Below are 17,346 nucleotides of genomic sequence, written 5' to 3' on the forward strand. Positions count from 1 at the left end.
GAAGGCAAAGATGCTGAATTTGCCATTTTTCTTGCCTATGTCTGATTTTTTCTTCACACAGCCCTGTGCTTAGTCTACAGAATACTGGCAACAACGGCCCCATCTTCGTATGATTTAAAGGCTAAGTCAGCTGCTATCACTTTTTTCAAGCCGTCATCCAATTCCCTTCTGGCTACAGAGAATCCTTTACCTGGGAATGTAGCTGGTAGGAAGGTGAGGAAAAGATGCTGTGGATTCACCAGTTTGGCATAGCATCGCCATTGGGGGGAAAAAGCATCGGATGCTGGAGAGGTATCATTTCTTGAACCCTCTGCATTGTCTGAAGCCTGAGAAGATAAAGACAATTTGATGAGGCATGACTTTCAGGCATGGCGGCACTGTTCCCTGCCCTAATGAAGCAAGCAAAACAGGTTGACATGTTTTGGGTGTCAAAGGCAGACTACTTCCTTTACTCATTCATACAACCCCTTAGACCAGGGGTCGCCAACACGATACCGATGGGTGCCATTGCACCCACAAGGCCAGGCTGAGATGCCTGGTGCGTTATCTTCTGCCTCTTCAAGAGTGATTCTTCCATTCACTTGTACGGAGGGTGGGGGGAGTCCTCCATGCTGAGAAATGACTGGAGGGGGTGGAGCAAGGAGGCAAAACGGCAGCCTCCACCAAGGAGCCCTAGGGCAACAGGGTCCTTGGTGGGGTGCATGATCTTTCCTCCCCTCCCGCTGATTTTTGGCAGTGGGTGGTTTGCTCCCTAGACAAGTCAGTGGAGATCGCTTTTTCTCACCCAAGCAAGTGAATAGAGAAATTGCTCTATTCAAGTTGTATGGTGACAGAGGAAGAGAGACCAACAAGAAAGAAAGAAAGAAAGAAAGAAAGAAAGAAAGAAAGACAGACAGACAGACAGACAGACAGACAGACAGACAGACAGACAGACAGAGAAAGGCCAGAGAAAGGAAGATAAAAGTGGAGCCGGAGAGAAATAGAGAGAGAAGAGAAGGCAAGGTGGGTAGCATACACATAGGTAGCACATTCATGCGCACATATGCACATGAACACTGATAAGACAGCACTCCTAACATCTTTGTAATTAGCCTCCCGTCCCCTACAGCAGTCAATTTGCAGTAGTGCCCAGGGCTTTTCCCCCCCAAAATGCCAAATGTGCCCATGGACCCAGATAGTTGCAGATCCCCTTTCCTTTTGTGTCATGTCTTTTAGATTGTAAGCCTGTGGGCAGGGACTGTCAAGAAATACTTTTGTAAGCCGCCGTGAGAGCTTTTTTGGCTGAATGGCAGCATAAAAAATCCTTAAATAAATAAATAAATAAAAATCCCTGCCTTAGACCCAAATGCAACGTCTTACAGAAATGGAACTGCGGCAATGGGCAAGACCAAACCATCCCCTTGAGCCAGTAAAACTATGCGGTGCCTTGGGAAAAATCTGTCAAGGGGACAGCCCACAGGCAGCATTTTAACACAGAAATAGAAATGGAAGCTCCCAAGCCAGGGGGCTCTCTGGCGATCGTAGCAGTTTGATAACGAGCTCAAAAGATTATTGCACCTGGCGTGTACTTGCAGAGGGAGCCATGTCTTTGTTGCCAACAGAGAGGTAAGCGTTCGTCGGACCCAGATTTTCAGGCGGCATGGAGGACTTTGTGGGCTCTGCAAGAAGAGAAGAGAAGTGCTTAGAACCAATCAGAAGAACAGAGCCAGGCAGAGCCAGCTGCCCACACCTCTCTCTTACCTTGGACCACGGGGAGCATAAATGGGGGTGGGTGCCCATCTCTTTCTCGATGCAGCACCTGCTCCATGAAAGTGATGTGATCTGGGCCGGATAGCATGATCTCCCTGTCACTGAGGTCATGCTGGAGACAGCCATGTAACAGGCCAAGAAGCATCTCATTGGGCAAGACCGAAGAATCCTTTGCGATCCCATCCTCCTCTGCTACAGGACAAAAACCAAAGGGATGAGTAAGTTCTTTTGATGGTGTTCCAGCGAAACAGATCAACCTGCCAGGCATACAGGTCTGACAGCCTCATGAGGCTAAGGCAGACAACAGCATCCAGCCTTCCTGCCCAGCAAAAGGCCATAGAAGTGGTTTTCTAGGGAATTCCCATTAATTCAAAAAGCATCTCACCTTCCTTATGTTCCTTTACATCTCACATCCAGCAAAAGCCCTGGCAAGGTTGTGTGTGTGTGTGTGTGTGTGTGTGTGTGTGATTATTCAGAAGAGGGAGTGTATACTCTGCATCTGCTCAGAGGCATTCTGCTTTATACGTTCCAGAGTTAAGGAGAAACACTGAATGTTGATTTCAGGGCTGAACCCTGAACATGTCCCTCCTACTGTGAGATGTGCAAAAATGTCTAAAGCCTAAGGTAACTTGCCTCCAGTTAGCATCAGGAAAAACATTTCAATCTGCTGACACTTGGGCAGTAGCTTCATGAGATCAAACTGGAAAGGAATCTCATTCACACGGGAGCCACTTCCAGCATCACGACCTACAGCAAAGAGCAGGGTTGTAATCTTGACTAAGCCCACAAGAACAGCTCAGCCTAGAGATGCCCAGAAAGAAAGCACCTGATTGGACAATCACCTTCAGCAGTAGTGGGCCTTGGATCGCAGGCAGGGAAGACCCAGTCCTTGTTCTGGCACAGTTGGCTGATATACTCAAAGGCAAGCATGGTATGGATGCACATCAGATCTCGAGGGTAGAGCTGGAATATGGATCTGAAGTTAGAGACAGGGCTGGGCAACCAGGCCATTAAGGGCAAAAATGGGTTCACAAAGGCCACTCAAGAAGACACAGAGATGCAAAGACGAACTGGGACCAGCTATACACATGAAGGCCATATATACACTACCAATTCCTGGGGATCATCTCCAGATCATTCTCCAATGAGAAAGACCGAGTCAAAAGAAGCTCCTCTCCAGTCATAGCCCAGTTATCAGTAGTTATAGCCACGGTAAATGTGCCTGTATAGATTGTTACGCCAAAAGCTCCACTCTCCCACCAAGAGGCACGTGGACAATCTCCATCCCACTTCCCCTCTAGGCTGAGGGACCAAAACCCAGCACCAGGAGGCACCAGCCGTCAAGACAATGGTCCCTGCCTCACTACAGGAACACACCGCTTTGGGGATTTTCTGATAAGAAAGGCCATGCAAGTGCCGCCAGCTGTCCAGTGAACCATCCACACAGCCGCTTTGTGGCTCCACCCAGCACTCCGTCACAAGGTTCAGCTCCATGTCCACCTCGATGGCCTCCACCTCTGTATCATTGTCGTCATCTGTAGAAAAACTTGGACAAACAGCAAGCAAAGTAACGTCAGCAGGACTAGCACACATCTGCCCAAAATATCAATTGCCCAATGATTGGAAAGATCTGGAATGACCTGCTCTTTCCCATGACCTGATGAGGTTGCTGAGCAGCCGAATTAGGCGAGATGAAAGTGTACATATGAAAGGTGAGGGCAAAGCCATTGCTTAACCCATTTTTTTAATTCTCTCTGTAAGATTTCCAGCATAGTTCTTTCTTCCATTCCTTATTAAAATTATTGATCTAATGTATCTTTTCCTGGTAGTCATTTAGGGATGATCCAAATCGTGCTCAGTTTCCCATTATGTGAGTCGAATCACATATCACAATATGGAAGAAAACGTGCATTCTTGACACTTTGGATTTTGGTCTGCAGAGTCCTGTGTTTCTGGACTTGTTCTGGTTAGATGCTATGGTACTCAATTAATGTAGTTTCAATCTAAAACTCACATGTGAAAAAAATGTAGGTTATCCAGCCACTAACATCAGATGTGACAGAACAGCATGTGGGTTATCTCACCTATGTTCCTTTAAAAAAAAAAACAACTTTGACGCTTGGGTCTATATAACTCACTACCACCATTTTAATAAAGTTCTCAATTAGACCTCACCATTAGGAAATGCTGGGTCAGCTATGGTTGCCCACCATTCCTAAAACGAGTGTTTCCCAGCAAAATAAAATCCCAAATAGCTTTTCCTTCAGAACAGATTTCCCTGAGCTCCACCCCACAAACAAGAACAGGTTTAGGGTTTTCTCTAAACTTCTTTACAAACAGGAAAAGATGCTGTACACCAGACTTTCTCTGCCTCGCATTTTTCTTGCTGCTTCTGGTTTCTAGGTTGATTCAGAGGTTTCAGGGACTACTTGCTTAAGTCCCTCTAGTCAGACATAAATCAGGAACCTAAAATATGTTATACTGTATATAACCTGTCTTGCTCATAAAATGATTATGTTTGTTATATTAAATTAAAAATATAGTTTATTCAGACAATAATTACACATTTACTAAATAAGTTCTTATTGTTCTATAATCACCCCATTGCTGTGTAAACTGCCCAGAAGTTCAGATAAATTCTATATTAAGTTCCTGCTGGAAGACAAGTCCCCAAAAGTGACTTTGGCTATTGCTAAATTTCCTATAGAGGTGGCCAGGATTGGAGCTCTTTGTGTATTAGATAAAAGCTGATAACAGTTTTAATTTGTCTTATGTTTTATGTCTGAGTTTTGTCCTTGATGGATCTATGGATCGTAATAAAGTGATGATAATGATAAATCAGTTCACATTTAAAGGTTTTTAAATGTAATAATTTTATGAGCAAACCAAGTTATACTGAACTTTAGGGACATAAAGGCTGCTTTATGTTCCTAAAGCAGCCTTCTCCAATCTGGTGCTCTCCAGGTGATTTGGACTATAGTGCCCAGCATTCCTGACCATCGGCCAGATTGCCTGAGGTTGATGGGAGCTGAAGTCCAACATATCTGGAGGGTATCAGATTTGGAAAGGCTGTCCTAAAGCAACCAAGTGACTGTAGATTTGTAAATACTTTAAAAAAAGGAATTGCTATTTCCAAAGCCCCAACTACCCACTTCAAAGTCACATGAAATTTTACATCTTTATACAGCACTCCCCAAATCAAGAGGTTCCCAATACTACACTTAAGCTTTCAAGAGACTAACACAATACAAGAAATGCAGTTGTCAATGGAGCCTGGCTCCTGGCTCACCTCTTCGTGGTGAGACAAGTATATTTGTTGATAAGTATTTGTTGTGCAGCCTTTACATATTCCCTTATTGTGCCCAACTTCCTTCACTATCTTTATATTTTGTGGAACAATTACAATTAGACATCACATGCCGTGCAGTTATGGGGAAACTGGAGCATGCTGATCAACTTTTGTGTATTATGGAGCCAGTGATCCTTCTCCGAATTGTCCATACACACCTTGAAGAACTCTGGGTTATAGGCAAGCACTGCTGTGGATGCCCCAGGAACAAAAACATTGCCAGTAAAGGCTGTAGAAGAGCTTGCTTGTAGTCCAGAGGAGATGGGGCTGTGCTGAGGCAAGTAGATTTGGGCTACCCAGTTATCTGGGTACCAGAAAGGCATATCACAACGGGATTTGGCACAATTATTGAAAATAAGTGAGATAGTAAGAATGCGAGATGGTAGACACGAGAACCTCAACATTTGTAATAGAACTTTTTCCCTTTTTACAATTAGAAGTAAAATTATAATGTGGAAATTAATATGTATTTGGTAAATATGTATCTAAAAGCTTTGTGTAAATGTATAGTCTTATATTTATATTAATGATGATAATAAACAATAACACTAATTTAACAATAGGGATCTTTGAGCTCGGGTAACACCATGCTTCCAACATACCTGCATAGGATGGACATCTCTGCCCTCCTAGCCTCTTGCCACTGTACATAGGAGCAGGCAGAAATCAAGGCTGGCATCAGCATTCACACACACATCCCCCCCCCATGTCTCCTGGAGGCCCAATTTCTCAAAATAGCTCTAGCAGCACCCAGGTGTTCCTGTTCCTGGAAGCTGCCTATAGTGGCAGGACACCTTCCCCTCACCTGTCTTTGGTAGAAGTGGAATGTGGAGGGAACAGCACATATTGGACAATGCAGGTGTGCTTCTCATTACCACTCTCTCTTGAGGAATCACTCTGTGGAAGGAAACTTAAATGAGTATGTCCTACTCCTTTGCCACGTCTTTCCTAATAGGCTGCTCTGCAGTCCTGAAGCAGCTAAGCGGGGCCGCTTGCCCAAGCCAGAATGAGGAGTTCCTTGGCTCCATGGTTCACGGAAAAGGTGCCCGGAAAAACAGAACTGGGAGCATGTTCATCAAGCAATCATCTTGTGGGGAAGGCCTTTCCTGCCCTTGCAAAACCCCACCTCTGGGCTGCAGGTTTTGGCCAGCCCCAACTCCCTTCTGCAGAGGCGATGTTGTGATATGATGTTGTTGTTATTTCTATTCCATCCCATAGCTAAAGCTTTCTAGGAGGTTTACAAAGATTAAAAACCACTAAAATGTGGTATACAAAGTTTTAAAACTAATTATGTAAAAACCAAACAGACAACAGATACATAGACAAAACAAATTTAAACAATCAACCATGACCTTAAGACAAATCCAGGTCTGGATTAAAAAGACCTGGTGCTGGAAAGTTAACAGTATCGGTGCCAGGTGAACCTTATTGTGGAAATCATTCTGTAATTGGGAGGCCACCACGAAGAAGGCCTACTCCCTTGTTGCTTGCCATCTTCCAAGCTTCCCTCAGAGGAGGCACCTGGAGGATGACCTTAGATGCTCAGTATAGTGTACAGGTACATTTACATCGGGAGAGGTCCTCCATCAGTATTGCGGTCCCAACCTGTGTATGTTATTTATGGTATTCCTACCCACAGATCTCCTAGATAAGCACTATCAATGGCCTTGGAAACAGTTTTGGTATGCTTAGGGGAAGGGCAAAGGGAATGCATTTTGGTATGTCAGGGTGTTACATTCAGGGATATTAGGCCTGACATACTGTATTTTCTGGCGTATAAGACTACTTCTTAACCCAGGAAAATCTTCTCAAAAGTTGGGGGTCGTCTTATATGCCCAGTATAAGATGACTTTTTAACCCAGGAAGATCTTCTCAAAAGTTGGGGGTTGTCTTATACGCCCAGTCGTCTTATATGCCGGAAAATACGGTATGTCTCTCGGTATGCACCCCATATACCACAGAAGAGTTAAACCTTTGCTTGGGAGCATGATCGTTTTGTATCAGGAAAGAGAGCAGGATTGTCAAAGAACAAGGGGACAACACAAAGTGCTTACCTTCATGGGCAACTCTAATACCATGCTGATAATTCCATCGCCACTGGATGCAAAATGGAAGCCTTCAGACAGACGAACCCTGTTCATCGCAGAAGAGTATTATAGAAGGTTACTAGACTCTCACATCCTCCCCACCCGCCACATGCCTCTTATTCTGAAACGTCCTTCTCACGCAATGCAATGCCCTCTTGAACATTCAACCACGCTTTCTTCTTACATCCATCCATCCTTTGCTGGCAAGGGCAATGGATCTTCAGCCACAGGAAGAAAGGAATCAAGTACAATAGCTGCCCTTTACCTCTACTGCCAAGCTTTGCAGGATCCAATTCACCCTCTGGGACAAAGGGGACACTTACTCTGTGAGAGTGGACAGCAGCTGTGCCACCGCTGTGATGGGCACTGCGGGTACCAGCCCCGACTGCACACACCAGATCCAGCGCTGGTGATAGAAGTAGCGAGACAAGGAGGCCAGGGTGGAGGAAGCTGTGCGGTTGGCCACCAGGGTGAGAGGGCCCGACATGGGGGGAGTCTCCAGGGGGAGGAGAAGGCAAGGAACACGGTAGTCAGAGGGCAGTTTCTCATATCTAGAGAATGGAGAGAGGGAGAGAAAGAGTGGTAAGTGAGGGGGCAACTGAACATGCAGATAGCCTCAACTGACCACACTTTGAGGGACCGGTGAAAAATATCTGCATCTTCTCATCTTGAATCTCACCAACCTTTTAGGAAGGGGGGGGGACCTGCATAAAATCTGCATAACCAATGAACTATAAGTGGTTGGAGGAAAGTGGGTGAAGCCAAAAGGAGGAGGCCTGGCCTTCTGGGGAACCCCAGAGGGCCAGACTGAGACCCCCAGGATGGCTAAACGTGGCTCCTGGGCTTGAATTTCCCCACATCTGTCATAGATTTTTGCTTTTAAAAGACAGAGAGTGAAAACAGGGATCCCCAGGATGCTAAAGCAGGGGTGCTGACCTTCCAACCTGGTGGCCAAATATGGCCCTCCAGGGCTTCCCAGATGGCCGTGCCCCCTTCCCCAGGCCCATCCCCTTCTTGCCACACCATCAGTTGTATGGTAGTTTCCTGGCTATGGTGCAGGTCCCCCTCCCCCGAAATGTCTTGCCTAAGTTACTAAGAGGAAGAGCTTAAAGCAAAAGCATGCTGATATTTTTCTGCATTTGGCCCCCATCCCCTTTTGTCTTTAGCCCTGCCCCTTTGTCAGCCGCCCCCCCACAAATACTGGAACGCAGCCCCCCGAGGGCTTCTCCGAAACTGAATTTGGCCCTTGGGCTGAAGTTCCCACTCCCTGATAAAGTCTGTGTTATTTCCTGCCCTTGTCCGCAACTCACACATTCCTAGGCAGGAAAGTGACCGAATACCAGAAGCCCCAGCCTGCAGGTTACCCAAGACTTCTGCCTCTGCAGCCATCACACACCCTGGCTTGCTTGCTCCAGACTCAGAGAAGCCCTAAGGAAATGAATGTCCTCCAGCACATCTCGTCCCCAGTACCTGATCAGGAGTTTCTCCAGCGGCTTATGCAGCACTATAAGGCAAGGTCTGTCTGAGAGGGTTGGCTGGGCCCCAGGCACAGGAGGCGACTTTGACGGGGAGCTGCCACCAAGGGCCTTCCTCTTCACTTTCGGAGTTGCCTCTTTGCTCTGTACTCTGTGTGGGAAGCGTAGCTGCAGGATACGACCTCTTAATTCATCTACGATCTGTTGAAAGCGGAGCCATTAGGGATACGCAAGAGCAGCCCTGGGCATATGAACAGCAGCTGCCTCAGTGCCTGAAGTCCTTCTTCGGACAGGTTGTTCTCGCTCTGTAAAAGCCGCGATGCAGCCTACGCTCAGCCCCAGAATCCCTCCAGTGTACCTGCCTGCTCTTGGCAGCCATGTTCCCTGACGTCTCGGAAATAAGAGATCAGCAGCCCTTCAAGAGGATTTCCTCTAGAATTCTGTTTACCTAAAACTGCACCTGGAACGGACCACATCCCTGCCTCTTTCCAACCTGTCCAGCAACACCTGGATTAGCTCCAGAAATACCGTAATTCTCCTTCGAAATATCAATTTTGGAGGAGTTTGCTTTTTAGAAGCCAACCACTGGGGGTGAGTGAGAAGGAGGGCCCTACAGCTAGCTCTGTGCAACAATGCTGCTGTTACTTAGCTCTGGAAGTGAAGCTTCTAGTCTGTAAGCACAAGGAGAGCTTCAGATGCAGTTAAAAGTACAGGGGCAAATTGAATTGCAGCTCAGCAGTGCTGAAGCTTTACTCCATGTGACAAGGACCTGCTGGGCCAATGCTTGCTGTGCAAGGGTATTTTCCTGCAGTTTTGCTGACTGCTCCCCGGGACCCAAGGAAAGAAATCAAGCACTCACTTCGTTCCTGATCTTCGCAAGCGTCCCGATGGGGAATCCCAGCCGAAGAACCATGCAGGGGTTTTTGGAAATGATCCGCACCACGTAAAACGAAAAAGGAGGCTGATCCTCAGAGCTGCAAGAAGCGGCACAAGAAAGAGCAGGTGGGATGGCTGCAGTTTGTACAGTGTCACTGAGACTCAAGCAGGGCTGAGCAAAGCTGGTAATAGGCCCGGGCCAGATGGGAAATGTAGGCCCCATTTCAAACTGCTCGTTAAGTATTTTTAATCAGTTCTAAATACATACGAACTAGAACGATTTATAAAAAAAGGTAATGGCAAGCACTTTTATTCAAGATGTACAGTATATAAGACATCACTTCTTCACATCCAGAAATGCTTTATGTGCTTTTCTTTGAGTAAATTCATCATCAACAACAGAAAAATCAAGCAACTTTGCCCAGGGGGACTCGGAGTAGGACCCCTCAAAATCATTGGGGCCAACTGACCCCACGGCCCCCGCCCCCCAGCCCTGATCTCAAGGTAGACACTGGCAAAAGCTCTGCTGTGAAGCTAGTAACTCCTCTCCTCCCACCTGAAAGAGAGAAATGGAAGGTCAACAGAGTTCGCGGGCGGGGTGGGGGAACTGGGGTTGTTCTGTATTCAGATATGAGACAAGACAGCCCAACGACATCCTCACGCAGCCAGAAAGCCTTGGCATAGATGAGCAAGATGATTTTGGAATCCTACCCAGAATCCCTCCCCAGACTTTGCACCCTCCTGGACAGCTCAAGCTGACCCGTTTCCCACTCTGTATCAAACCCCTCACCTGCGCATGAGCTTGACATAGGAGTAGCCTTCTACCAGCACAAAGCTACTCCAGTCGCGCAGCAAAGAAGTCAGTGCTGAGTGCGAGATGCGGCACTGGATAGTGCTATAGCGCCCATTGTTGCCTGGGGTGTGCAAATGCTTTGGGACCGGCCTGTGAAACATATCAGAAGAGTGACCAGACATTACTCAAAGAACATTGACGGCAGGGGTGAGGGGGAGATGACAAACCAAATTCACATACATAGCATCATTTGGATGCTACGAACATGAACAAACAGGACTACAGGCTCAGAGGCATCTGTAAGTGCCAGCGAAGGCATGATACAGGTGGGGCCCTCTCTGTGCCCTCTTCCCCAACCCTAAGACCCACGACCACAGCAACCCAGCCTGCACGTACATGTCATGTTCCAAGAGGATAACAATGCGGTGCATGTGCAGCCACCTCTGCCAGAAGTTGGCATCCATCGACAGGATGGGCTTCCAGTAAGCTGCAAACTGCGAGTGACAGGAATCTGAGCTGCTATGCTGCAATGACAGTACCTGAAAAGGGGGGGGGGAGGAGAAAAGCACTCTGTGTGTTCAGAATCATAGAACGGTAGAGGTGGAAGGGGCCTATAAGGCCACTGAAAGACGCTTATGTCAGTTCAAAAAATACTGTTGAGATTCGTGTCGACATTTTGTGATTCTGTGTTTCTACAATTGTATATCATTATTCTAATGTGTACTATGAGTGATTATGGTGGTTTATATTATAAACCTTTGTTTGATAAAAGTATTCACCCCTTTTTTAGTATTTTTTAGTATATTGTATATTACTATAGTAGTTGTGTGCCTTTGGTACTCGTTGGTTGCTATCACGGAACCCATCTTAAAGCATACCTGACAGATGCCTGTCCAGCTGCTTCTTAAAGGCCTCTAGTGTGGGAGAGCCCACAGCCTCCCTAGGTAACTGATTCCATTGTCGTACTGCTCTAACAGTCAGGAAGATTTTCCTGCTGTCCAGCCGGAATCTGGCTTCCTGTAACTTTTTCCTTTTTCCTCAGTGGAAGAGGGCTCCACACTTGCCCCAGAAGAGTCACACTAGACCAGTGGTTCCCAATTTTTTTCAAGTAACTGCCCCCTTGGTTCCAGAAACTCATGCCCAGGGCCCCCTACCCTACACTATCAAAATCATTATTCAGATTAGCGGTTTTTAATGACCCACTAAAGAAGATAATAACAATAAAATTCAAAACAGTAACAATTAATTGAATATTTATTCAAAATCCAATTACATTTTTTTAGTTTATTCAATTAAACTTTATCCAGTGATATCATCTTTTCAAAGTTTGATAATCATTTAGCAAGAATATTAGATATCACATTTAGTAACTAGGGTAGAGTACCTCACTATTCTTTAAATTCTTAATGTGATGGATGGGCTTTACGAAGTGATACCAGTTTCCCAATGTCTGGTTTAAAGTCACTTAACATGAGTCTTAAATCACCACGTTAAGTAATCTGGAGTCGATTTCTTTGCTTGGAGAAAAGTAGGCAGACCACACTAAAATCACATTCCACCAAATATGGTGTTGAAAATGCAACTAGGAGCTTCTGAACCACTCTCCATAGTGCAGGATAGCAGGGCACACCAAGCAGGGTATGTCTCATTAGCGTTTTGGTGCTTTTGAAACGTTTCAATTCACCGTTAAAAGGGCTCTTCTTAAATGGTATTAATACATGTGTGGATTCTTCCCCTATATGGCTTGGGACCAAACTACCTTCTCCCATAAAAATGTCCCTGGGTTTTAAGACATTCTGGAGAGGTGCTTCTCGGAAAAGACCACCTCAAGCGCCCCCTCCCCCCAGCCGCCCCTTTGCCTCTTAGCGCCCCCTGCTGCCCCCTTGCCTCTTAACGCCCCCTATGCAATCCCACCGCCCCCCAAGGGGACAGTACCGCCCACTTTGGGGACCACTGCACTACACCAAGCTTCCCCAACTGGGGCCCTCCAAATGTGTTGGATCACAACTCCCACAATCCTCCAACTTGGGAGATTTTGAGAGTTGTAGTCCAACACATCTGGAGGGCTCCAGGGTGAGGAATGCTGTCCTAGGCAGCTAAACGCAAAGTTGGTTAAGTTATGCAGTCCCCAAAAGAACTCAGAATTACCTCCATCAGAAGTTCCAGTTTCCAAGCAGTTTTAATTCCCTCACCCTGCTGTCCCATCAGAGATAATGGTTCTTGTTGGTCAAGAACCTAAGCCCTCTCACAGCCTTCTTACTCAATAGCCTTAAAGAGCACATATTTGTACATGGCTTACGGAGAAAAGGCAAGACCCTGGGACAGGTGCAATAAAATTGGTAAGATACTGCATACCACCTTTTGTCCAAAGTGACAAAACAGAATGGAAGATACCAGACTGAGCCTATGCAGGAGGGTGACTATTTTGCTGCTGCTCCGCTCCTCGTTATCTCCCTCACCGGCAGGATTCAATACCTGGCTCTCCCATCCATTGATAACAACCTAAGGATGCTCTAAGTGAGGAAGGGAATGCTTCAAACAGGTAGCAGCTAAATTAGACGTAAGAACTGTGTTTCCATTCTTTCAAGCAAGGGTCAGAGACAGCAAAGAATATACCGGTGTAGTGGAACCTGGAGGAATGTAGAACAGTGGCACCCCGTTCCTCGTGCTTTCAGGGATGGTGAAGTGCTCCGGAACACTGTCAAAGGACTGCAGATGAACCAGCATCTGGTCAGTTTGATTGATGCTGAAAAGACAAGATCAACCCCAACCTTAAGAAACACAAGGTTTTACATCACATCAGTGCTAAGTGGACCCCAGCCCCCAATCTGGTAAGGCATCTGTTGAAGGCCAGTATCCATACATAACACAGCACACCTTACTTCTATTTGCGGTGCTCTGCAAAGGGCTGTGCCATGTGTTATGAGGTTAATATATTAAAAATGGCATTTTTTTCTCTTTTGTAACTCATGTAATAATAATAATAATAATAACAACAACAACAACAACAACAACTTATTTCTTATCCGCCTCTCCGATTGTGTGTGTGTGTGTGTGTGTGTGTGTGTGTGTGTGTGTGTGTATTAGAGACAAAATCTGTAAAAACAAAGTCTGTAATTTTGGATTTGAATGGTTGTTTGAGCTATTTTTCCCCACTTCAAAACTAGCTACCCACCATTTTGTTGAAACATGGTGCATAAATCAGCTGTGCACATGCCGCACCTCAGAAAGAGGTCCCCTTGTCCCCGCATCTGTTGCTACACGTATACATATGCAAGTTCCCGGATGCACGTAAACATGGACGTACAGCAACAGATGGGAAAACAAAATGCTTAAGGGAAGCAGTAGCAGCAATGCTCTGTAGCTCAGAAATACATTTTTTATTCCAAGAGCCTCATTTCGACACAAGTTCAAACAGACAAGAGGGAAGGGATTTGTATTGCCCAACCCTTTGGAAAGAAACTATTAAGGATTACCATCCCACAAAGTGGGGCAAGCCAAAACAAATCCTGCTGCTAGGACTGACCTTTGCAGGGTATTCCAAAAGCGGCGTATCACAGTTGTGCGGTACAGGCTGGTGATGGGCTTCCGCATTGTGCAGCTGATGTCATGCAAGATGTCATAGCTGCCCTCCATAGTCACCTCCACCCATGTGCTACGCTTCGAAGGGTCCAGGGGCCATGGGGCCACGGCCAGGTACTCAATTCTCATGTTGTGCTTCCACAGCAAGACTAGCTTCACTTCTAGCTGAGTGCCACCTATATGCATACAGGAAGATTGTGAGGAATGGAATATGATTAAACATCCCGTTGCCCCAAACCCCACACTAGGCCTCCACCAGAACCTCAAACAGAACTGACTCCAAGTGCCTTCCTCTCAATTTAAGCTTCATAAAAGGGACTCTTGGCCGTTCCTTTCTTTGCCAGGCTAGTTCCCATCTTCCGCCACACATTTCCCTCTATTGTCCGTTCTTCATGCAGCGATTCAGGGGCCCAAATGGAATCTCCCACCAGAAACCATCTCCCCTCTTCAATATGCTGCCCAATTTGCCCGAAGTGAACACTTTTACATGCCCCACCTACTCCACTTAGTAATGCAATGCCCTGTACAATCTCTGCAGAAAAGCAACTAGGAAGACCAAGCAGAGTTCTTCCGTTATTACACCCAAGAGAAAATTAGCCTCAGCAGCAGCTTTATGAAGTTCACTCCTGGCCCCGGTGTTATGCAAAGGAGATTACAGGGTGGATAAAACGTGTATTATTCCAACGGAGTAATCAAAGTCCAAATACATTTGAGGCCAATTAGACCTTTCTTAATCTATGGGTGAAGCATCTACGGCAATAGCAGCGCTAGTTTGAATTCCTTTTTCATGTACTTGTGTTTGGCAGTAAGTATTTCCTTGTGAAAGGGTCATGCATCTTAAAATGGATTGGGACTTTGAATATTTTATTTATTACATTTCTATACCGCCCAGTAGCCAAAACTCTCTGCGCAGTTCAAAAAAATTAAAACCACAAACGCAGCATAAAACAATATAAAATATAAAAGCTTAAAACTACAATATCAATGTACAACCAGGATAAAACCTAGCAGCAATGCAGAGATTTAAAATACAGATTTTAAAACAGCAGAGCTAAACGACTAGAATGCTAAAATGCCTGGGGAAATAAAAAGGTCTTCATTTGGCACCAAAAGGAGTACAATGTAAGTGCTGAGTGAACCTCTCTAAGGAGCTCATTCCACAACTGGAGTGCCACAGCAGAAAAGGCCCTCTTTTTGGTAGCCATCCGCCTTTGGCAGGGGCTGCAGGAGAGGGACTTAGGGTCCAGGCAAGTACATATGGGAGAAGACAATCCTTCCGATAACCTAGCCCCAGGCTATTTAGGACTTTAAATGTTAATACTAGCATTTTGAATCGGGCCCTGAGATGGACCAGCTAGAGAAGTAAATTTCTGTGCACTTCCATAGTCACTGTTGTATCAGGTTTGCAGCCCTTTTTGTAGCTTGCTACTTATCACATATGGCAACAGTCTAAGGGCACCATTATGCCTGTGTACAGAAGATACTGGCCGGAATGTAGCTTCAGGCACAGAATTTAGCATCATGAAAATATCAGCTCCCCCACTTCTTTTTTTTAAAGGGTATTTCTAATTTCCGTTACCATGGGGAGAAGGATTTTTCTTGGGAGACTTCAAAATTACATAGGAACAAAAATAATCTGTGTATTATTTAACCCAAGATGGGCCACAGCGCCCGTAGGTTGCATATCCATCTCCACTCAGGAATTATTGTGTTGTGCGAACCCAGCAAGTGTGGGGAATAACGCTCACATAACCTGTGGCCTACTTTTGGATTATGCGCAGGTTGTTTAACCCTCCCACAACCCACACTCACCAGTTTCGCATCACACAACTCCCAAGTGTGTGTGTGTGTGTGTTGCATATTCAAAATGGTGGCTGCACATGCCGCAGCCTCACTGTAGGTTAAATAAACCATGCTGGGGTGTCATGTCACACAAACAGCCCCATTGCCCCACCATAAGTAGAATATTTCTACCTCTGACTGGTTGGTGCTGTTTCTTTTATTGCTGGTGCTAGATCATGCATGGTTGGTGCTATTTCTTTTATCGTTGGTGCTATTTCTTTTATTGTTGTGTTTTTAATTATTTGTGTTTACATTACAAGAAGAGGCCTATCCAAGGATCCCTTGCAGAAGGGATATAGTGAGCATAAGATGTTCTCAGTATGTTCAGAGTAGATGGGCATCAGATGAACACTTGCCTAACATGAGAAAGCAGGATTAAATTACTAAAAAGACTCACTTTTTGTGACATTGACCTCACGGATACTATAACCTTCTCGCAGCCGCACAGAGACGATACTGATAAGATCAGCATGCACCTCCTTCTCTGTATGTTTCTTCCGCCTCATAGCCAAGGCAGGGTTGCTGCTTGCGGAGATAAGGTGTTCATTGAAGAGTCTGTGCTGGGACACTGCAACAATAGGAAACCATCATACAAAGGCCACCATTCCTAACCACATCATTCACTCCCAACCTGCAATCACCATCATGAGCAGACTACAGGACTGAAAATCCCAGCTGGAACACACCCACGAGGCCTGGAAACTCATGAGCAAACTGCATGGTATACTAGCAACATGTTTAACTGACCACACTTTTCATAACAAAAATCCCTGATCTGGAGTAAGAGTCAGGACCATGGTGTCAGGGGTGGGGAAGTTTTCCTGTCAAAAATCCTCCCCTCCCCACAGGATCTTGTCCTTCAGAGGACAAGTAGCTGCTTGGGGACAGGTTAGAGAGGGGTTTTTCAGCAGATTGAGCTTCGTGGCTGCTGCTTTTATTTAATTATTTTATTTATTATTGCATTTATATCCCGCTTTTTTTCCTCCAAGGAACCCAAGGTGGCGTACATAATCCTCCTCCTCTCCATTTTATCCTCACAACAACCCTGTGAGGTAAGCTGGGCTGAGTGTGTGTGACTGGCCCAAAGTCACCCCGTGGGTTTCCATGGCTGAGTGGAGACTAGAACCCAGATCTCCCGACTCCCAGTCCAACACTTTAGCCACTATACCACACTGGCTATTCCAGCCATCCCCTAACTGTAGCTCTACAACACACTGGCTTTTAGTTATTAAAAAGGTGTGGCAAGTCCTAAGAATGCTATTTTAACATACTATTAATACAATACAAAATGTAATTTGGCTCTCATCCATAGTATTGGAGATGGGGCAATTTTGTTATTAAATACATTCCTAAAAGGAATGCATTTAATCAGTTCAATTAATTGGCTCTGTCAGGCATATTTGTCTAATGCCATGTCTCTTCACAAGTCATGATTTCAACAGGGACTCTTCCTTGGACCTTTGCACTGCATAACTAGGGGCAGTCTATGAATCTCTGGTACGTTCTGGTTAATGTTTTCCAGAGACCACATGGTTCCACCCCTTCCTTTTGAAAGTAACCTCATCAGAGGCAGACCAGGGGCTGAGACGTAGA

The 17,346-nt window shown here is 45.7% G+C and overlaps 1 protein-coding gene across 1 annotated transcript in view; it reads right to left on the reverse strand.

The window, feature by feature from the left end:
• Nucleotides 1-17,346, reverse strand: part of SZT2 (SZT2 subunit of KICSTOR complex) — a 79,603-nt gene that overhangs the window by 47,473 nt on the left and 14,784 nt on the right. The window contains exons 9-24 of the mRNA XM_063140141.1: nucleotides 16,151-16,321; nucleotides 13,856-14,087; nucleotides 12,946-13,075; nucleotides 10,726-10,868; nucleotides 10,327-10,479; nucleotides 9,520-9,634; nucleotides 8,656-8,861; nucleotides 7,509-7,736; nucleotides 7,153-7,231; nucleotides 5,904-5,995; nucleotides 3,127-3,295; nucleotides 2,592-2,712; nucleotides 2,383-2,496; nucleotides 1,741-1,938; nucleotides 1,558-1,658; nucleotides 191-326 (exon numbers count right to left, since the gene is read on the reverse strand). Of these exons, the coding sequence (XP_062996211.1) occupies nucleotides 191-326; nucleotides 1,558-1,658; nucleotides 1,741-1,938; nucleotides 2,383-2,496; nucleotides 2,592-2,712; nucleotides 3,127-3,295; nucleotides 5,904-5,995; nucleotides 7,153-7,231; nucleotides 7,509-7,736; nucleotides 8,656-8,861; nucleotides 9,520-9,634; nucleotides 10,327-10,479; nucleotides 10,726-10,868; nucleotides 12,946-13,075; nucleotides 13,856-14,087; nucleotides 16,151-16,321 (2,388 nt within the window). The remainder of the gene's footprint in view (nucleotides 1-190; nucleotides 327-1,557; nucleotides 1,659-1,740; nucleotides 1,939-2,382; nucleotides 2,497-2,591; nucleotides 2,713-3,126; nucleotides 3,296-5,903; nucleotides 5,996-7,152; nucleotides 7,232-7,508; nucleotides 7,737-8,655; nucleotides 8,862-9,519; nucleotides 9,635-10,326; nucleotides 10,480-10,725; nucleotides 10,869-12,945; nucleotides 13,076-13,855; nucleotides 14,088-16,150; nucleotides 16,322-17,346) is intronic.

The sequence above is a fragment of the Elgaria multicarinata genome, chromosome 1, assembly GCF_023053635.1.
Source record: "Elgaria multicarinata webbii isolate HBS135686 ecotype San Diego chromosome 1, rElgMul1.1.pri, whole genome shotgun sequence".
Classification (NCBI taxonomy): domain Eukaryota; kingdom Metazoa; phylum Chordata; class Lepidosauria; order Squamata; family Anguidae; genus Elgaria; species Elgaria multicarinata.